At 44.0% G+C, this 15,385-nt stretch overlaps 1 protein-coding gene across 1 annotated transcript in view; it reads right to left on the minus strand.

Annotated features, from left to right (window-relative positions):
- Cpne8 (copine 8) overlaps positions 1-14,584 on the minus strand; it is a 185,674-nt gene extending 171,090 nt beyond the window's left edge. The window contains exon 1 of the mRNA XM_036208782.1: positions 14,320-14,584. Coding sequence (XP_036064675.1) covers positions 14,320-14,417 — 98 coding nt within the window. The 5' untranslated portion in view covers positions 14,418-14,584. The remainder of the gene's footprint in view (positions 1-14,319) is intronic.
- Between the last annotated feature and the right edge of the window lie 801 nt (positions 14,585-15,385).

Genomic DNA, 15,385 nt, shown 5'->3' on the forward strand with positions numbered 1-15,385 from the left:
CCCTGTCTTTTTGTACGATAACCAGGTAATAGTGAAAAATTGTCATTCCACTAATGTACCCGAGTATCTAATATTTGCCCATTTTACAGTAGACAGACATTTTACTAGTAAGAAGGAAGGCAGTCATTTATAACATTTAATAAGATCAATTCCTCTGATGCTGATTAATCATAGATGATATAGATTATAACCACCCCAGAATGTGGACATCTGGTTACACATCACAAGCCCTGTCACCACACTCAAAGCAGAGAGTCCTGTCCCAGAAAATTATAGAATAATCAAATGACTACAAAATGTAAAAATATAAAGAATGATCTACATTTATATGTAAATATATATGTATGTATGTATGTATATATGTATGTATGTATTCCAAAGAAAACATAGACTAAAGATTTTTTCTTAATATTTTTGGAACAGCATTTCACTGTGAATCCCTGGTTGCCCTGGAACTCACTCTCTAGACCAGGCTAGCCTCAAACTCATAGAGATCTTCCTGCTTCTAAGATAAAGAATCTATTAAGCATTTTATTTTAAAAAATATCATTTTATAAAAGAAGAAATATCAACATCTCCATGTGTATAGTAAATAAAGTTCACCATCAATAATGGTCACTGAGGTTCAAATGAGGTACATAAATGAGTTGCTGTTCTCCTGTAAAGTGGGCAAATATTAGCTACTCTTGAATAAATAACATATTACATGCTTCTCTTGTTGTCACAGAAAACAAAGATGGACATGAGGAAATGCAGGGGTGCCTTATGGACTCCAGCCTCGGCCACTCGGCAGACTCTGATTAAAGCAAGGACAGAAATGACAAGACAGCCAGTGGTGGTAGCATGTGCCTACAGTGCCAGCCCTCGGGAGGCAGAAAGAGAAGCAGTAAGTACACTGGAGACCAGCCTCGGCTACAAGGCCAAGGCTGCCTCAAAGAAACAAAGACCAGCAATGCTGCCCACAATGCTACCTGTAGCTCAGCTACCAGCTCTGATCTTAAGCTACCTCTCCATGTTGGCTGTGCTTTGCCTGGAGTCCTTCAGCACTGTACTTCATAATCCTGATACCTACGACTCTCCACCACTCTTTCCATCCTCTGAATTTTCATAGCCGAATGTCATTAAGCTAAAGCATTGTAATCAAGGGCGAAGGTTACATTCATTCTTCCTTTCAACCTGTACTTACTGAACATGTGTTAAGTGCCAGCCGGTATCTGGGCACTATACAGAAGTATACTGTAAGAGCAGCACAAAGAAACAGAGGAGCCCTTATTTCAAGGAGTTGATTTTAGAGATGAAGGGGATGGGGGATGCCATCTGCAAACAGATGGAGGTATACCTTTCAGGTAGCATTGAGAAGAGAGGACAGGGCTCAACAGTAGGGTGACTGTTCACGATATGCAAGTCCTGGGGTCTATCCTCAGCACCACAGGAGGGAAGGGAGGAGGTAAAGAAAGAGGAGGAAGGAGGAGGGGGCAGAGTGGAACTATTCAAATTGACTATGGGAACGTGCCTGCAGATGTGGTTCAGAGAAAGGCTGTCTGAGCAGGAGCCGTTGGAACGGAGAACGGAGGAAAAGAAGGCAAGTGTGGAGAGGCCTGGCTACACAGTGTTGGAGGCAGAAAACGCAGCAAACACAAACACCCAGAGCCCGGAGCGGACAGTAAAGTTACATGAAATCAAGTGGTGAGGGAGAGCGCTCACTCTTGTGGCCATGGTAACACAATTTCATGGTGAAATCTTGTTAGCGTTATGGGAAAAAAATGTCTTTGTGTATTTTCAAAGAAAAAATGAGATTTAGTGTGAGGAAACTGATGCGGTTACAAAACAAATGGAGACGGACCAGAGTATCTCGTCCAGAGTTGAAAATGTGATGTCATTTCTAAAATGGCAGATCTTCTAGTCCTCACTATCTTCACATTGGGAGCAACTGTTCTACCTCAGTGGGAGTGTGAAAAGAAAAAATGAGTTGTGTGCCAAGGCGAAGGAGCTTTCAAAGCCTTTTATTGGCATTACATCACACAGTTAAGAAAAAAAATTGCATTCCTTTTGATATTCCAACCTATACCTAAACTGTAAATACAGTTTAGAATGCAAAACAGAAGTTTAAAAAAATGTGTGCACATTAGCATCCTTCTCAATTATATAACTATATATTATGTACAATGCCTATTACAACATAATCATAACTGTTGCTTATAATTAAGAACACTTGGTAGAAACTAAAGAATCATCAAGCGACTGATTAAAGAGATGAGATTCCAATCAAATTAATGAATGATTTTAAGTGAAATTTTAGCATCAAAGAAACCTCCTAGTGCTCTCATGATGTCACAGATTTGGGAAGCACCAGCGTGGGTATTTCCTGGCTGTTCAGCCTAAATCCTCTGTGTCTCACCCATCCTCTGTTAGAAAACAAAAGGGATGTGTTAGAAAACAGAGGATGGTGCTTGAATGCTCCACACAGGGCATTCTGGGAGTAAACACAAAGTATCTAGACCATCACCCAGCACATGGTAGAATATAAAAGCACCGGGAAGAGACAGTCACCATGAGGTAGAGTTCCGGTGTGCAGCACACTGCCCTCCCAGTTCCTCTGTGCCTGTGTTAAATTTTAAAAGACCAGGAAGCTTCCTAGAAACATCACAAGGAAAGCTCATGGGTTCTCTGTAAGATGCCATAACTGGCCCACAGATAGAACACGAGGCAAACCTAAGTGGAACCTTCCCCTAGAGAGTGGAGCTCATTCTGGAAAGCCAAGCTCCAAGACAAGTCCTGACAGGACCCACACAACCTGCAGCCTGGAACTGTGCAAGGTGAGCACACAGCAAAAACCTGTGAGCATATGAACGGAAAGATCTTGACAAAAAAAAAAAAAAAAAAAAAAAGCTGCTGAGTTGAAAATGACCCCCACGGGGCACACAGAACCACGGGATCTGGGAAATGAAGAGCCACGCACCACAATGTCTGGAGTCACTGTGGGAGCAGGCAACAAAGCCACATGCCAGACTCCACACAACAGGGCATCACTGCTGCTTCTCAGTGGCAGCATCCACAGAAACATGGCAACAACAATGGTAAAAGACTCCCCAAGGACCCCCTTCCTGGAAGTGGGTTTGCTTAGATCACAGCTACAACTCTGCAAGTGAAGGACCACAAACCTGCTAAGAGGAGTGGAATTAACACAAGAGCGAACTTCATCTTATCTAAGCCACAGAATGTGTGTGTGTGTGTGTGTGTGTGTGTGTGTGTGTGTGTGTGTGTGTACTCCATTCTTTTCAACACAATTTGGTTTGGGTTTTTTATGCATTTTTACAGCAATTGTGTAGAACTTTTCTAAAACATGGCCGATCTTCATGCTGTGAGCCCCTGTTCTTCCTCGGTTGAATGGTAACACAAATGAGTTCTGCGCTAAGTAGCAGGGGCTTTCACAACATTTCATCGATATTACATCACACAGTCCGAATGGCGACTATATGAGAAAGACTTTCTGCCCCATTTACACGCAGAAGCAGAGTTCAGAAAGCTTACTGAATTCTCCGAGTTGAATACGTGAGCTGTAATCAAAGCCGTGCCTGTCCAGCTCTGAACTCTTTCCCAGCTTCTTACATGTTTCCCTTATTATGGTACAACACTGGGGAGTCATGTGATCACTTTTCTCCGGCTCTCTTCCTGCCCACTTTAAATGCAGTCACCGTATTGGAGCTCACCAACAGCTGAGTGGCAATGAGCTGCTGTGCATTTTACATAATTTGTTAAACTGGTAGTCTGTGAGATGACTGCCCCTCTCAGAGCCAAGGCATGGAGCATGTCTGTTCCAAGAACTGAACACTGATGAGTGTGGCTGGTCCACAAACCACCACACACGAGAAAGCTGAAGGCAAACACTGCTTGTCCCAGCATCACTTCCACTGACTGTGCCTTCCAGACACTCAAAATACTTGTTAAGTACGTGACTGCATTTCGCAGCTTTTTGTGTCTTTCTCCATTAGCTGTTGGGAAATCTGTTGCCATTTCAACCACCGCAAGCTCAATATCTTCACATTGCAAAAGAGGACCTGTATATATGGTCATTTTGCTTAGATTACCTTCAAGTTTCCTCAGCCGGCATACATCCTTTACCAATAAAAACAAGCCTTCCAGGTGGCAGTGGCACACACCTTTAATGCCAGCATTGGGGAGGCAGAGCCAGGTGGATCTCTGTGAGTTGGAGGCCAGCCTGATCTACAGAGCTAGATCCAGGATAGGCACCACAACTACACAGAGAAATCCTGTCTCGAAAAATCAAGAAGAAAAAAAAAAAAGCCTACCAAGGCAGAGCTATATTAACATTTCATTGTTTTTCTTTCATCTTTTTAAATTTAGTTTTTGAGATTATAACATAATTACATTATTTTCCCTTTTCTTTCTTCCCTCAAAGCTCTCCCATATAGGCCTTCTTGCTCTCTTTCAAATCTTGGTTCCCTCCAGGTTCTAAACTATTTTCAGAAATCTGCTTAAGTGAATCAATGAATAATTCAAATTGTACTTCACAGCAATCTGAGCTTTGCAGACTCTCCAAGAGAGTTTAAATGGAAGACAGAATCAAAGTTTGAGCGTTGGCACATGTGACCAGGCAACACAGAGCCTCAAGATGATTTCCTAAGGTGACATCATCTCCATCATGAGTGGCCAGAGTAAAAACGCACCCCTGAATCACAGGGACTCATCTTGCTACAACAAGCAGATAAACTCAGTCCCAGCATCTACAAACCCACTGTTTGTATCTTCACGGCAGTTTAGAAATCCTAAAACCTAAATGGGTTAACTCATCAAAGGCCTTTACCCAGCCCTGCCTCCTTCATCTTGTCTTTATATAAGTGACTTTTTAAAAACTCAGCTAAGACTGTATTTGTTCCTGCCTTATGTCTTCCAGTCACAGTTCCCAGTAATATGAAAGGCACTCCTTTCTTCAACAACCTTGTGTAAGCAACCATTAAGCACTTCCTATGCAAGATATTAGACTATCAGATAGATGTGACACAATGGTAGATAAGATTCAGTTGGTGTTTGATGAGAACTTATAATTTCTTGGTTATCTGATAGTCTTTCAAATGTTTCTTCAATAATTACTAAGTCATTGGGAGCCAGAAAAGGGAAGTAGTATAAGAGACTATATATAAATGCCTGTGTTCCTGCCTCAAGATTATTTATATTTGATTAAGGTGAGAGATTTGTAAGCAGTCTGGTGAAATGTGGAAACCGTACAACAAACTCATTATAGATTAGAGAATGGAAGTTTCAATCAGTTCTACTTGAAATTCTTCACAGTGGCAGGGAGATGTCCACTGTCACCACACTCCAACAGGAGGGATGCTATGAGGAACTTCTGGTTTGCTCCTGATTGAGCTGATCTGAAGTGGTTTGGAACAAGGGAGACTTTGGATAAGGGCAGTACAGAGGAAGGAAGAGGGAGACATGAAGACAAGGACATGAAACTCACCAGTTAGGTCAAGACCCCAACACTTGAGATTTGAAGGCAAGAGAACCAGCATTTCAAGGTTATCCTGGGCTACACAGTGTATTAACGAACAACCTGTGCTAAACGAAAACAACCAAAACCAGAACAAATAATCAAAATATTTAGAGATTCTTAATGCACTGGCAGTTGAGGAGTTGTATATAAACATGTAAATAGTATAAGTATCTGCCCTTTCCTGCTCCCGCCCCAGGAGGAGATTTCACAGAGCTCAGATGAGTCAATGATAGGCAGAAAGAACCACATTTTGAGGAGGACTACTCAGTTAAACATATCTCTTGCTCTGTATTTGAACCTGAACCTCATCAGGACCCACAAGATAGATCTAGGGCAGGAGTGTGTGTGTGGTCTGTGTGTGTGTGGCGGGGGTGAGGATGGGGGTCACTGGAGTCTTTATGTGTTCCCTCACCAATGTGGCCACACTTAACACATCACTTTTCTCTGCTTTGCAGTATTGCTTGTCTCTTTAAACTGGCATGTTGAGTGAGTAGCTGAGCCTGGTTGGTTATGATTGCCAGTGCCAGTTTCAAGGCCTAAAACCTCCAGTAACACTTGTACCCTTGTCAGACTGGCCTGGAGCTAATCAGTATCAAAGTCAGCCATGTTAAAGGGTAGCTCAGGAATCAGAAGCAACAGGAGGTGAGGCTTAAATGTCAAATGACAGAAATTTTACTAATGTACTGAGGATATATTAAAAAAAAAAAAAAGAAAAGAAAAGGACTTAGTCCTCTATGAAGATGTAAACTAGCATTTTCTAGTGAGCCCGTATGCTGTCTGAAAAATCTCTAAGGAAATGCTGCTGACAATTCTGTTGAAAACAGCAGGTTTGGCCATTTTCCCCAAATGAGAAGTAAATGACATGAGCAGGCAATAATTCCATGGCAAAATCACACAGCATTCCCTCTGCCCTGGGAGCTGCTGGGCACGCCATCAAGCACGAAACTAGACACCTGTGTGCCGCCCTCATTGAAGGAAAGTGACATTAAGATTTTGTTTCTCCGAACTTTATAGTTACAACCATGCATGAGGTCTGTGTCTTTGGAAAGACCTCAGACAATCAAGCATGACAGGAGCTTGTGTTAAATGTAATCAGTGGAGCGTTCAGGCACTTCTGCTGTGTCAGAGACACTTTGTGTATTTTTCAGACAACTCAGCAAAGTGTCTTAGCTAGTCAAATGGAAGAAGCGCCCTAATCTATAGACAGTGGCTTCACAAGGAAGTCTGCTTATTTTAATATAGCTGTCATACATAAATATCATAAAGAGCCTACGTAAAGATTAACCCTGCTCTTCTCTTTCATCTCTAGAAATTGTTTCCTTCTATTGTTCTATTCTTGGGGCTTTTGACTTGTTAAAAAATTTTATTTGCATTTTTGTGGCATAAAATTAAAATTGATTGAACAACTATTGAAAGATTGATTGAACAAAATTAAAATTGATTGAACAAAAAAATTGAATGAACAAAGTCTGTAAGAAAGTGCATTAGCCAATTGCTCCCTTAAGAGACTGGCCATATTCTTTTGAAATACCATGAGTCTCTCACTTCATTGGTTCACCAAATAAATCAGAATTATTTTCCTTCAATACAAAATCCATCTTGAGTCAAAGATTAAGACAAATTCATCTGTTTTCCTATTTAGATACATTATGTAGGATATCACACAAACAAGTTTATTGGTATGTGTGTGAGTGTGAGTGTGTGTGTGTATGTGTTTGTGTGTGTGAGAGAGTGTGTGTGAGTGTGTGTGTGTGTGTGTGTGTGTAGAAGCCAGAGGTCCACATCAGGAATATTTCTCAGTCATTTTCTACCCTGTGTTCTGAGACAGAGACTCCCACTGAGCCTGAAGCTTGCCTACTCAGTAGACTGCCCAGCGGAGTGGATGGGGGGCTGGAGGAACTCTCTGGTCAGCTTTCCCAATAGGCACACCACTGCATTTAACATTTTACCCAAGGAGCTGTCTACCCAGCTCCCCCTGCAAGTTCTATTAATTGCCTATTTTTGCTCAAGATTCCTAATTAAAGAAGCAAATTATCTGTCAGTATGTAGAAATAGTGTCCACTTCTAAAACTAATGGTGTTGTTCTTAGAGACAATGTAACCAAAATTATCTTTTTCTTGACACTTCACATTAAAAAAAAAATAAAACCTTGTAGAATGTTGTATTAACTGGATGAAAAAAATTATTCTTTCATTAGATTATACTGGTAAAATGGGTTTGTTTTCATGTTTTTTACTGTTTATATTAACATTTTAAGATTATAAAAGTAATTAAATTCACAGACATGTAGGTTCATTTCTCCAACCTGTCGACCAAGCAGCAAGCATTGACTGTTTTGAAAATGTTTACACACAAAGTCAGATTTTACAATAATCAATGGTAAAAGCCAGTGCAATTAAAATTGATTATAGAGAAATACACACAAAAACCCAAATAATAGTAAGTCATAAAAAATGAAATGTGAAGTAATATGAGAACTCAAAGAAAGGCACAATTAAATCCCCACCCTCTGAACCTACTCAAACATCACGGACAACTATATGTAAAGTTAGCCTTCACAGCCAGCCATGGGGCAAGGTTTTCAGGCACTCAGAAAGCTGGAGTCTTTAAATCCAAGTGAGATTGGAGGGTAATGGCTGGGTGGAATGGGGAAGAACCCTGGTCATCATTCAACAAACAGAACTAGTCATCCTCCCCAGGCTCAGTCACCCACTCGTTGCCCTACCATGCTCAATGCTGAGAGCAAATAACTATTTCCTGAGCCAGAGCAACAGAAGTAGAAATAGAAAGGCCGTAACAGGCCCTGGAGTCCTGGTGCATGGGAGGCTAATTTAAATATAATGGGTCCAAACTGTTTGTAAAGATTATGAAACACAGCATGTCAAGGACCCCAAGATAGAGACGTGACAGTGTGCACACCAGAGAGTGTTGATTCACTTCATTTCTAAAGCCAACTGTTTTCCACAAAGCCTTCTGGGCCCCCTTGTCGATACTCCCTTCCCAGAACTCAGTAACATGTGAGCAGAGTTAGCACATGAGATTGAATCCATTTGCCATCTCCACTGGAGCTCTATTTACCAGAAATATTACCAGCATATTCAGAAGTAAACTGCAGGGAAAAGCACAGTTATTTATTAATATAGAACATTGTTCATTTCGAAGATGAACAAAACCAGCTAGATTCCCGTTGAGAGGAAAATCTAGATCAGCTGCAGCAGAATTTCACATTGTTTGGGGAGAAGATTGAGTAAAATAAGGACTTGGGAATAGCAAGGACTTGGTTCTAGAAATAACCTACCATGAGATTCTTCTAAAAAATTCTCAGACAGGGATAGGAAGAAAGCTTGGCAGGTAAAAGCACTTGCCACACAAGCTATACAACCTGAGTTCGAGTCCCAGAACCTACCATGGAAAGAGAAACCCTATATTCACGCATTGTCCTCTGACTTCCACACACGTGCCATGGAATGCTCATGCCCCTCATGCCCAAGAATAATAATAATAATAATAATAATAAATTTTAAAATCTCAGACACTAGAATTAGGTGAGACCTTCTAGACAGCAATGTGTGTTGTATCAACAAAGTTGCATTGAGCAGGGAGAGATAACAGTTTATAAACATATTATAATACTGTACTTTTCCCCGTTATTTCTTCTTCATTGTTACTGAAACCAAATCCGGTTCAGGCCTGGTGCTTCATGTCTATAATCCCAGCATTCAGAGCTGAGGCAGGAGGATCATAAGTTTCAGGCCCGCCTCAACTTGATAGTCACATAGGGAGATCCTATCTAAAATAAAAGTAGAAACAAAAATCTCTTCGAGATAAATCAGGTAATACCATATCTCATTGTTTCCACACATGAGTTAGATTAAATTATTAAAAACTATATAATATCATTGTTTTATACAAGTATAATTGTCAACTTCAAACTATTCTTTGTTTTATGAAACATAAATTGTGACTTAGCAACTTTGCAAATGCCAATCGTGAGATTTCCTTCTGTTTCACTTCAGTATATTGCAAGGTCTCATCAAAAGTCACAGAAATAATGTCGGAGAAAGATGAGAAGCTGAGGACTGGGGACGCCATGCACAAGGAAGCGATGAACCTCACAACAGACATGCCCACAGCGAAATGCCCTAAATGAAGCAAAGAAATTGAACCCACTGAACTATAAGACTAGTCTCGACTTGAAAACCATCTTTTAAGTAACGCACTTCAAACTTCTCTCAAAACGTTCCAGTTCTCTAACATAACTTTCTAATTAAAAAGACAAACTCGCTGAGACTTAAATTGATTACCCGCACCTCCATTTCCCAAAGGCTATAGAGACTTTGGATAGAAATTCCAGCACAAAAATCAGTTGCAATCAACATTCGAGACTCTCGAGTCATTTGATCATCAAGGCTGCAGGTTTAAGAGTACATAACCAGCATACGTGAACGTGTGGAGGCACAGCGTCCCGCAGCACATTCCCAGAGATTTTGTCTCAGGAGATCTGCTCTGGAGCCTGGGAGTCTGTAACAGGAACCCTCTCCACTTCACCAACACCAGATGATTTCATTTAGCACTGTTTACTGGCCACTCAGAATACAGCTTCATGAAAGTCATAATGGTCCTTACATTGTGTCCAAGAATTACATTATACCTGCTTGATAGTGGTGTGCACCAGCTGTTTGAGAAGTCAAGAAAATCCCAGTTTAAAAAAGAGGTCATGAAAGAAGATGACATTTGACCCAAGTCTTGAAAACAGATTGAAAAAAAATCTAATCAGGAAGGAGTAAAGAAAGGGAGGGAGCCTGAAAACAGAGAGCAGCATGACACAGCCACACTGGCCCGGACCAGGATGATCACCCTGTGTGCTTTGGAACTCTACCTTTCGATCATATTTGGTTGCCATATTTATTTGCCAGGCATCTTGCTAGATGGTAAGCACATGTTTGACATGCTACATTCAGTCAATTGGTGTAAGACAAGATGAGGAAACTACATTAGGTCCAGCTTTTAGAATTTTTACCAGGATGTGCACACAAACCATTTCAATTCCTTCCACATTCCTGGAGTAATTGAACGGATCAGCACTTGAGAGCTAGTGTGGGAAGGCCAGAAGTATCCATGCTCTGACTGTTAACTAACCAAAATGACAAAAATCACTAAAATAGTGAAACCAAAGGCTCTGGAGAAAGTGATGAATTACTGCAAATTATTTTTTCATTAGCTTTAGTATCAGTTTACTTTGCTGTGTTTTCAGAATAAAATTGAAAGCTTAGCTAAAGCTGCATCATTTTGGCTATAGAGAAGTTCAGTTAATCGGGGATCTTAAGTTTTTAAAACTCTACTAGTGACTTTTGAGAGGGAACAATGAATGCATAAATAATAAGGTAATGAGTAGAAGAGAAGCCAGGGATTTTGAATCTGCCTTTAGGTAACCATAACCAGAGTGTGGTTTTCTTCACTTACACCGAAAGTTCACAGCCACCAAAACTGATGCTGTCATCTCTCCAGTCCATGCACATCTGCCTTGAGTAGCCATGCCCCATCTTCCTGTCATGCATGCTGAGTCCTCAGCTCCACAATGTCCGAGCCCTGATCAAGCAAAAGCCTATTGCTAGCTCCTATAATGTTTATCTACCAGTCACGTTTCATGTTTTCAGACAGCTTATTTGCACTGCTCACAGAACACAGTTTAATTCCTGGATTTATTTTTTTAAAAAATCAGTAAAAACAGCTAGATTTAGCTTCTGGCTTCAATTGTTATTTTTCTCTCCTTCCCAAAGTGACAAGGAGTCGTTTGATTATTGGGGGGGGGGGGCAGAAGAAGGAGGTTATCAAAAGGGCTTCCATTGTAAGCTGCTTTTGAAGCAACAGTGATTAGAGCTCTCTCAGACAGTGTGGCATGGGGAAGTCCTTGCCTTGCTGACCCACAGCAAGGCTGACTTGTACCTTCTTGCTAAGTGCACTCCCCACATGCATCCTGGGAAAGCTGGGCTCTGGGAACAGCTATGTCTGTTCTTATTACCTTGCTTACTAAAGTTCCAAGAGAGAGTAGTTACAGATCTCTGTTAGCTAGAACTCTAAGTGCCATTTTCTGCATGTGCTGGCTAATCTATGTCAATTTGACACAAGTTAGAGTAATCTAAAAGAAGGGAGCCTCAACTGAGAAAATTCCTCCATGAGATCTGGCTGTAGGCAGGCCTGTAGGACATTTTCTTAATTAGTGAGTCATGGGGAGGGACCAGCCCTTTTGTGGGTGGTGCCATCCCTGGTCTGCTGGTCCTGGGCTTCATAAGAAAGCAGGCTGAGCAGGGCATGGAGAGCAAGACAGTAAGCAGCACTCCTCCATGGCCTCTGCATCAGCTCCTGCCTTCAGGTTTCCTGCCTTGTTTGAGCCAAAGAAATACTTTCCACCCCAAGTTGATGTGGTCATGGTGTTTTATCACAGCAATAGCTGCCCTAAGACACTGTATCACAATAATAGCTCATAGTTTTTATTTCATAGCGAACAGTTCCATGTATTGTACAAGTCCATTCCCCATATCCTTCCATAAAACCCTCATAATGCTCTAAAGAAAATTCCACAATTAGCTTCATGGTCAGATATGAACAAGCTCAGACAAACTAAATAAGAATCAACTTTTAGGTAATAAAAGTAAGTAACAAGGACAGTTATTTGCACCCGGGACTCTGGTATTAAAGTTCAAACCACACCACCTCCCAAGGTGCAAGACAAAGTTCTCAACACCACAAAAATGAAGTGAAGCTGCCTTAAGCTACTGACTTGCCAAGTACACTTGCCCAGAAGTAGTTTCTACGTGGAGTTTAGCAAGAAGTAAACCATCGACTGATTCTAGACAACTCGAATAATAAGTAGGCCTGAACAACCATAGGAGAAATATTGGACATTAAGCGCTTGCTTCTCTTTCAGAATTTTTTTTTCTTATTCAAACTTTTTTTTTTTTTTAAGTACTAAAGAGTAACCCCATGGAGAAGAAAGTCTCCAGGACCGGGAGCGGGAAGCTGAAACAAACTGGCAGGAGCCAATGCACCTTGGGATCCCCAGCGTACCTACAGCAAATAAGCATGTGGATGCTTGGCACCTGAGACCAGTGCTATTCCACATGACCCTGAGGGACAACAGGGCTTTCGGGATTAGTGTGCAGCGTTCTTGTCGTTTTTGTGCCCTCCCAAGCCTTCAGGGGCGTGAACAGAGGATGGAACACTAGAAAATGCTGATAAGGGAGAATTCCTGACCACCCACTGGGTTACCATGTGAGGTAGCACTAACCTCCTAAGTCCCAAAGCCAGCTTCAGCACCTAGGAACTGCCAAAAGAATCGGCCAGACAGCTGTTAACTGAAAGGAGCCTAGGGGAGCACTAAGGGCGGGTGACCCTAATAAGCCAAGGGTCTGTGTCAGCTGTCACGAACACTATTATCATTTTCACAGTCTGAGGTCAGTCAGCCTCGAGACTAATCAAATCGTCTTACGTATTCTCAGGGCTATCCCTTACCCAAAGACCATGGCTACAGTGGTGGTGGTGGTGGTGGGGGGGGGGGGGGGGGGGGGGGGGGGGGGGGGTGAGAGTGCTGAAATGTGAATTTCCAAGATACTTTAGTTTGGGGGCAGCGGTTCTCAACACGTGGGTCGCGACCCCTTTGAGAAGTCGAACGACCCTTTCACAGGGGTCGCCTAAGGCCGTCAGAAAACACAGACATTTAAATTATGATTCACAACAGCAGCAAAATAACAGGACATAGCAACGAAAATGATTTTACGGTTGAGGGGGTCACCACAACATGAGGAACCGTATTAAAGGATCGCAGCATTAGGAAAGGTTGAGAATCGCCCTTTTTTAGAGGCTGAAGGTGTTTAAATTTCAGGGTTTGTGTACAATGAAAAAAAATCTCCCATGTTCACTCGAGTCATTTAAGAGAAGCTTTCCCACAGAAAAGCTGAGAACGTTTGAGGGCATTTAAAAACACAGGGGAAGAGAGGGGTATGTGTGGAGTTTTCCTCCGTGAAAGGTGGGAGAATTCAAACGAGGAGTGGGCACCCGGGTAGATATGCAATAACTCTAGAATCCTTAATTCTGCAAAACTGGGCCAGCGCGGCTACTCTGAGGATCTGGTCCACTGAGCATCACTGGCATCCTAGAGTTGAGTTGCTGCAAAGCATTCACGTTTATCTACGGCCGGGCAGAAAATCAGTCGGGACTTCTCAATTCTTAGGTAAGCCTCGGCCAGGAAGACGGAGCCTGGAACCGCTACCGGCTTAGTAGGGCAAACGTCCCGGAAGGGTGTAGGGTGAGGAAGTTGGATAGTTCCAGGAAGTAGGTGGAGAGGAAGAAGCGGCAGAACTGGAGCTGATCCCACCGGGAGGGCGGGCGGGAGTCCCAGGCCAATGTGCGCAGCAGTCACGCGCGCTTTTGGCAGTACTGACCCTTGGGTTCCCTTCATCACTGAACTACTGGCCCTGATTTCGGTTGTTTAAAAATAAATAAATAAAGGTTGTAAAGTGGGCGGCGGCTGGGGTTCCCGTAGCTGAGTCACAGCTCTGCCAACTTTGACTGCATTTCCCAGAAAGAAACCAACAAGACTCCGTCCCAAAGCCCACCACTCTCGTCACCCCCAACTCTGTGTCACTTGACCTGGGCGGGAGGCGGGGAGCGTCAGTCTCACAAATGGGGTGTCCCCACTCATCTAGCAACTTCTCATCCCGGCGCCAAGCCTCGTGGTACCGGGAGCGCTAGCCAAGTGCCACCAAGCCCCGGATGAAAGGAAGGGAAAGGAGCCGCGTTCTCACCTGCAGGACACTGACACCTCCACGCGCGTGGCGGGGATGGCCGCACTCAGCTGGTTCAAGTCCCCGATGCCCGCGGCGCTGGTGTAGCGGCTGTCCATCTCGAGCGGAGGAGGCGCGGAGCACTTGTCCCGAGCCCACAACCCTAGCTGCGGCCGGCTGATCGCTGCTCGGAGCCGAGCTCCGCACCGACGGGAAGGGGTGAGGGTGGAGGCAGAGCAAGGAGGCGGAGGCGGCGCGGGAAGGGGAGGGAGGAGGCGGACCTCCTCGCGAATCCGGGGACCGTGCCAGTCCTGGCAAAGCCGCTACTGTCTGGCAAGTGGCTCTCTCGGCCCGGGGCAGCCGCCGGGCGGGGACTGGGTCTGCTCCCGCAACCCACCCACCGGAGCAGGATCTGAGGGTTAAGCGCAGAGACAGTGGGTGACCCGGACAGACACCGCGCCGTCTAGTGGGAGAGCCCCCGGTGCAGGCGGTGCTGCCTCTGCACACCCGTACCCTCCCGGGGCCGTGGCTGCTTCCACCCCTGCCAGTCACTCCGTTTCTTCTAGGGTGGAAGTCAGAGGTGTGAGCTAGAGGCCACCCCACTGAACGGCATCCCGTGACCCGGGCACATGCGCCCGCCCCCCGCTGATGGCGTCCCTACTTGGGGCCACAGAACTGATGGGGTGGTGGGACCAGGGATGGCCTCCAGCCTTTGACAGCGGGTGCAGAGGGGCGTGCCGATATGTGGAGCAAGCTGGGGCAGGGTGGATGCTGTTGGGACAATCGCTGCGTTATCAGGGGAAGAGGCTTCACTGCGTCTGCCGTCCCCTGTAACTTGAGGGTTGGGTCCCTATAGGTGAGGGTCCCTTAAGGGAGGTCAGTCCTTCCTTTCCAAATTATGGGATTTCTGCCCTAGGGCCCGGGGATGGGGGTAAGGGGACGTCTTAACCTTGTAATCTAGCTCCCTCTCCCCAAGTCTGGTCCTTAAAACCTGGAAGCAGGGTAGTGTAAAACCAGGTGGTGCGCAGCCCAGGTGACCGGGGCGTTTGGCAAATAGATTCTGGGCGGCACGACTGGGGATGGGCAG

This window comes from Onychomys torridus, chromosome 16 (genome assembly GCF_903995425.1).
Source record: "Onychomys torridus chromosome 16, mOncTor1.1, whole genome shotgun sequence".
Taxonomy (NCBI): domain Eukaryota; kingdom Metazoa; phylum Chordata; class Mammalia; order Rodentia; family Cricetidae; genus Onychomys; species Onychomys torridus.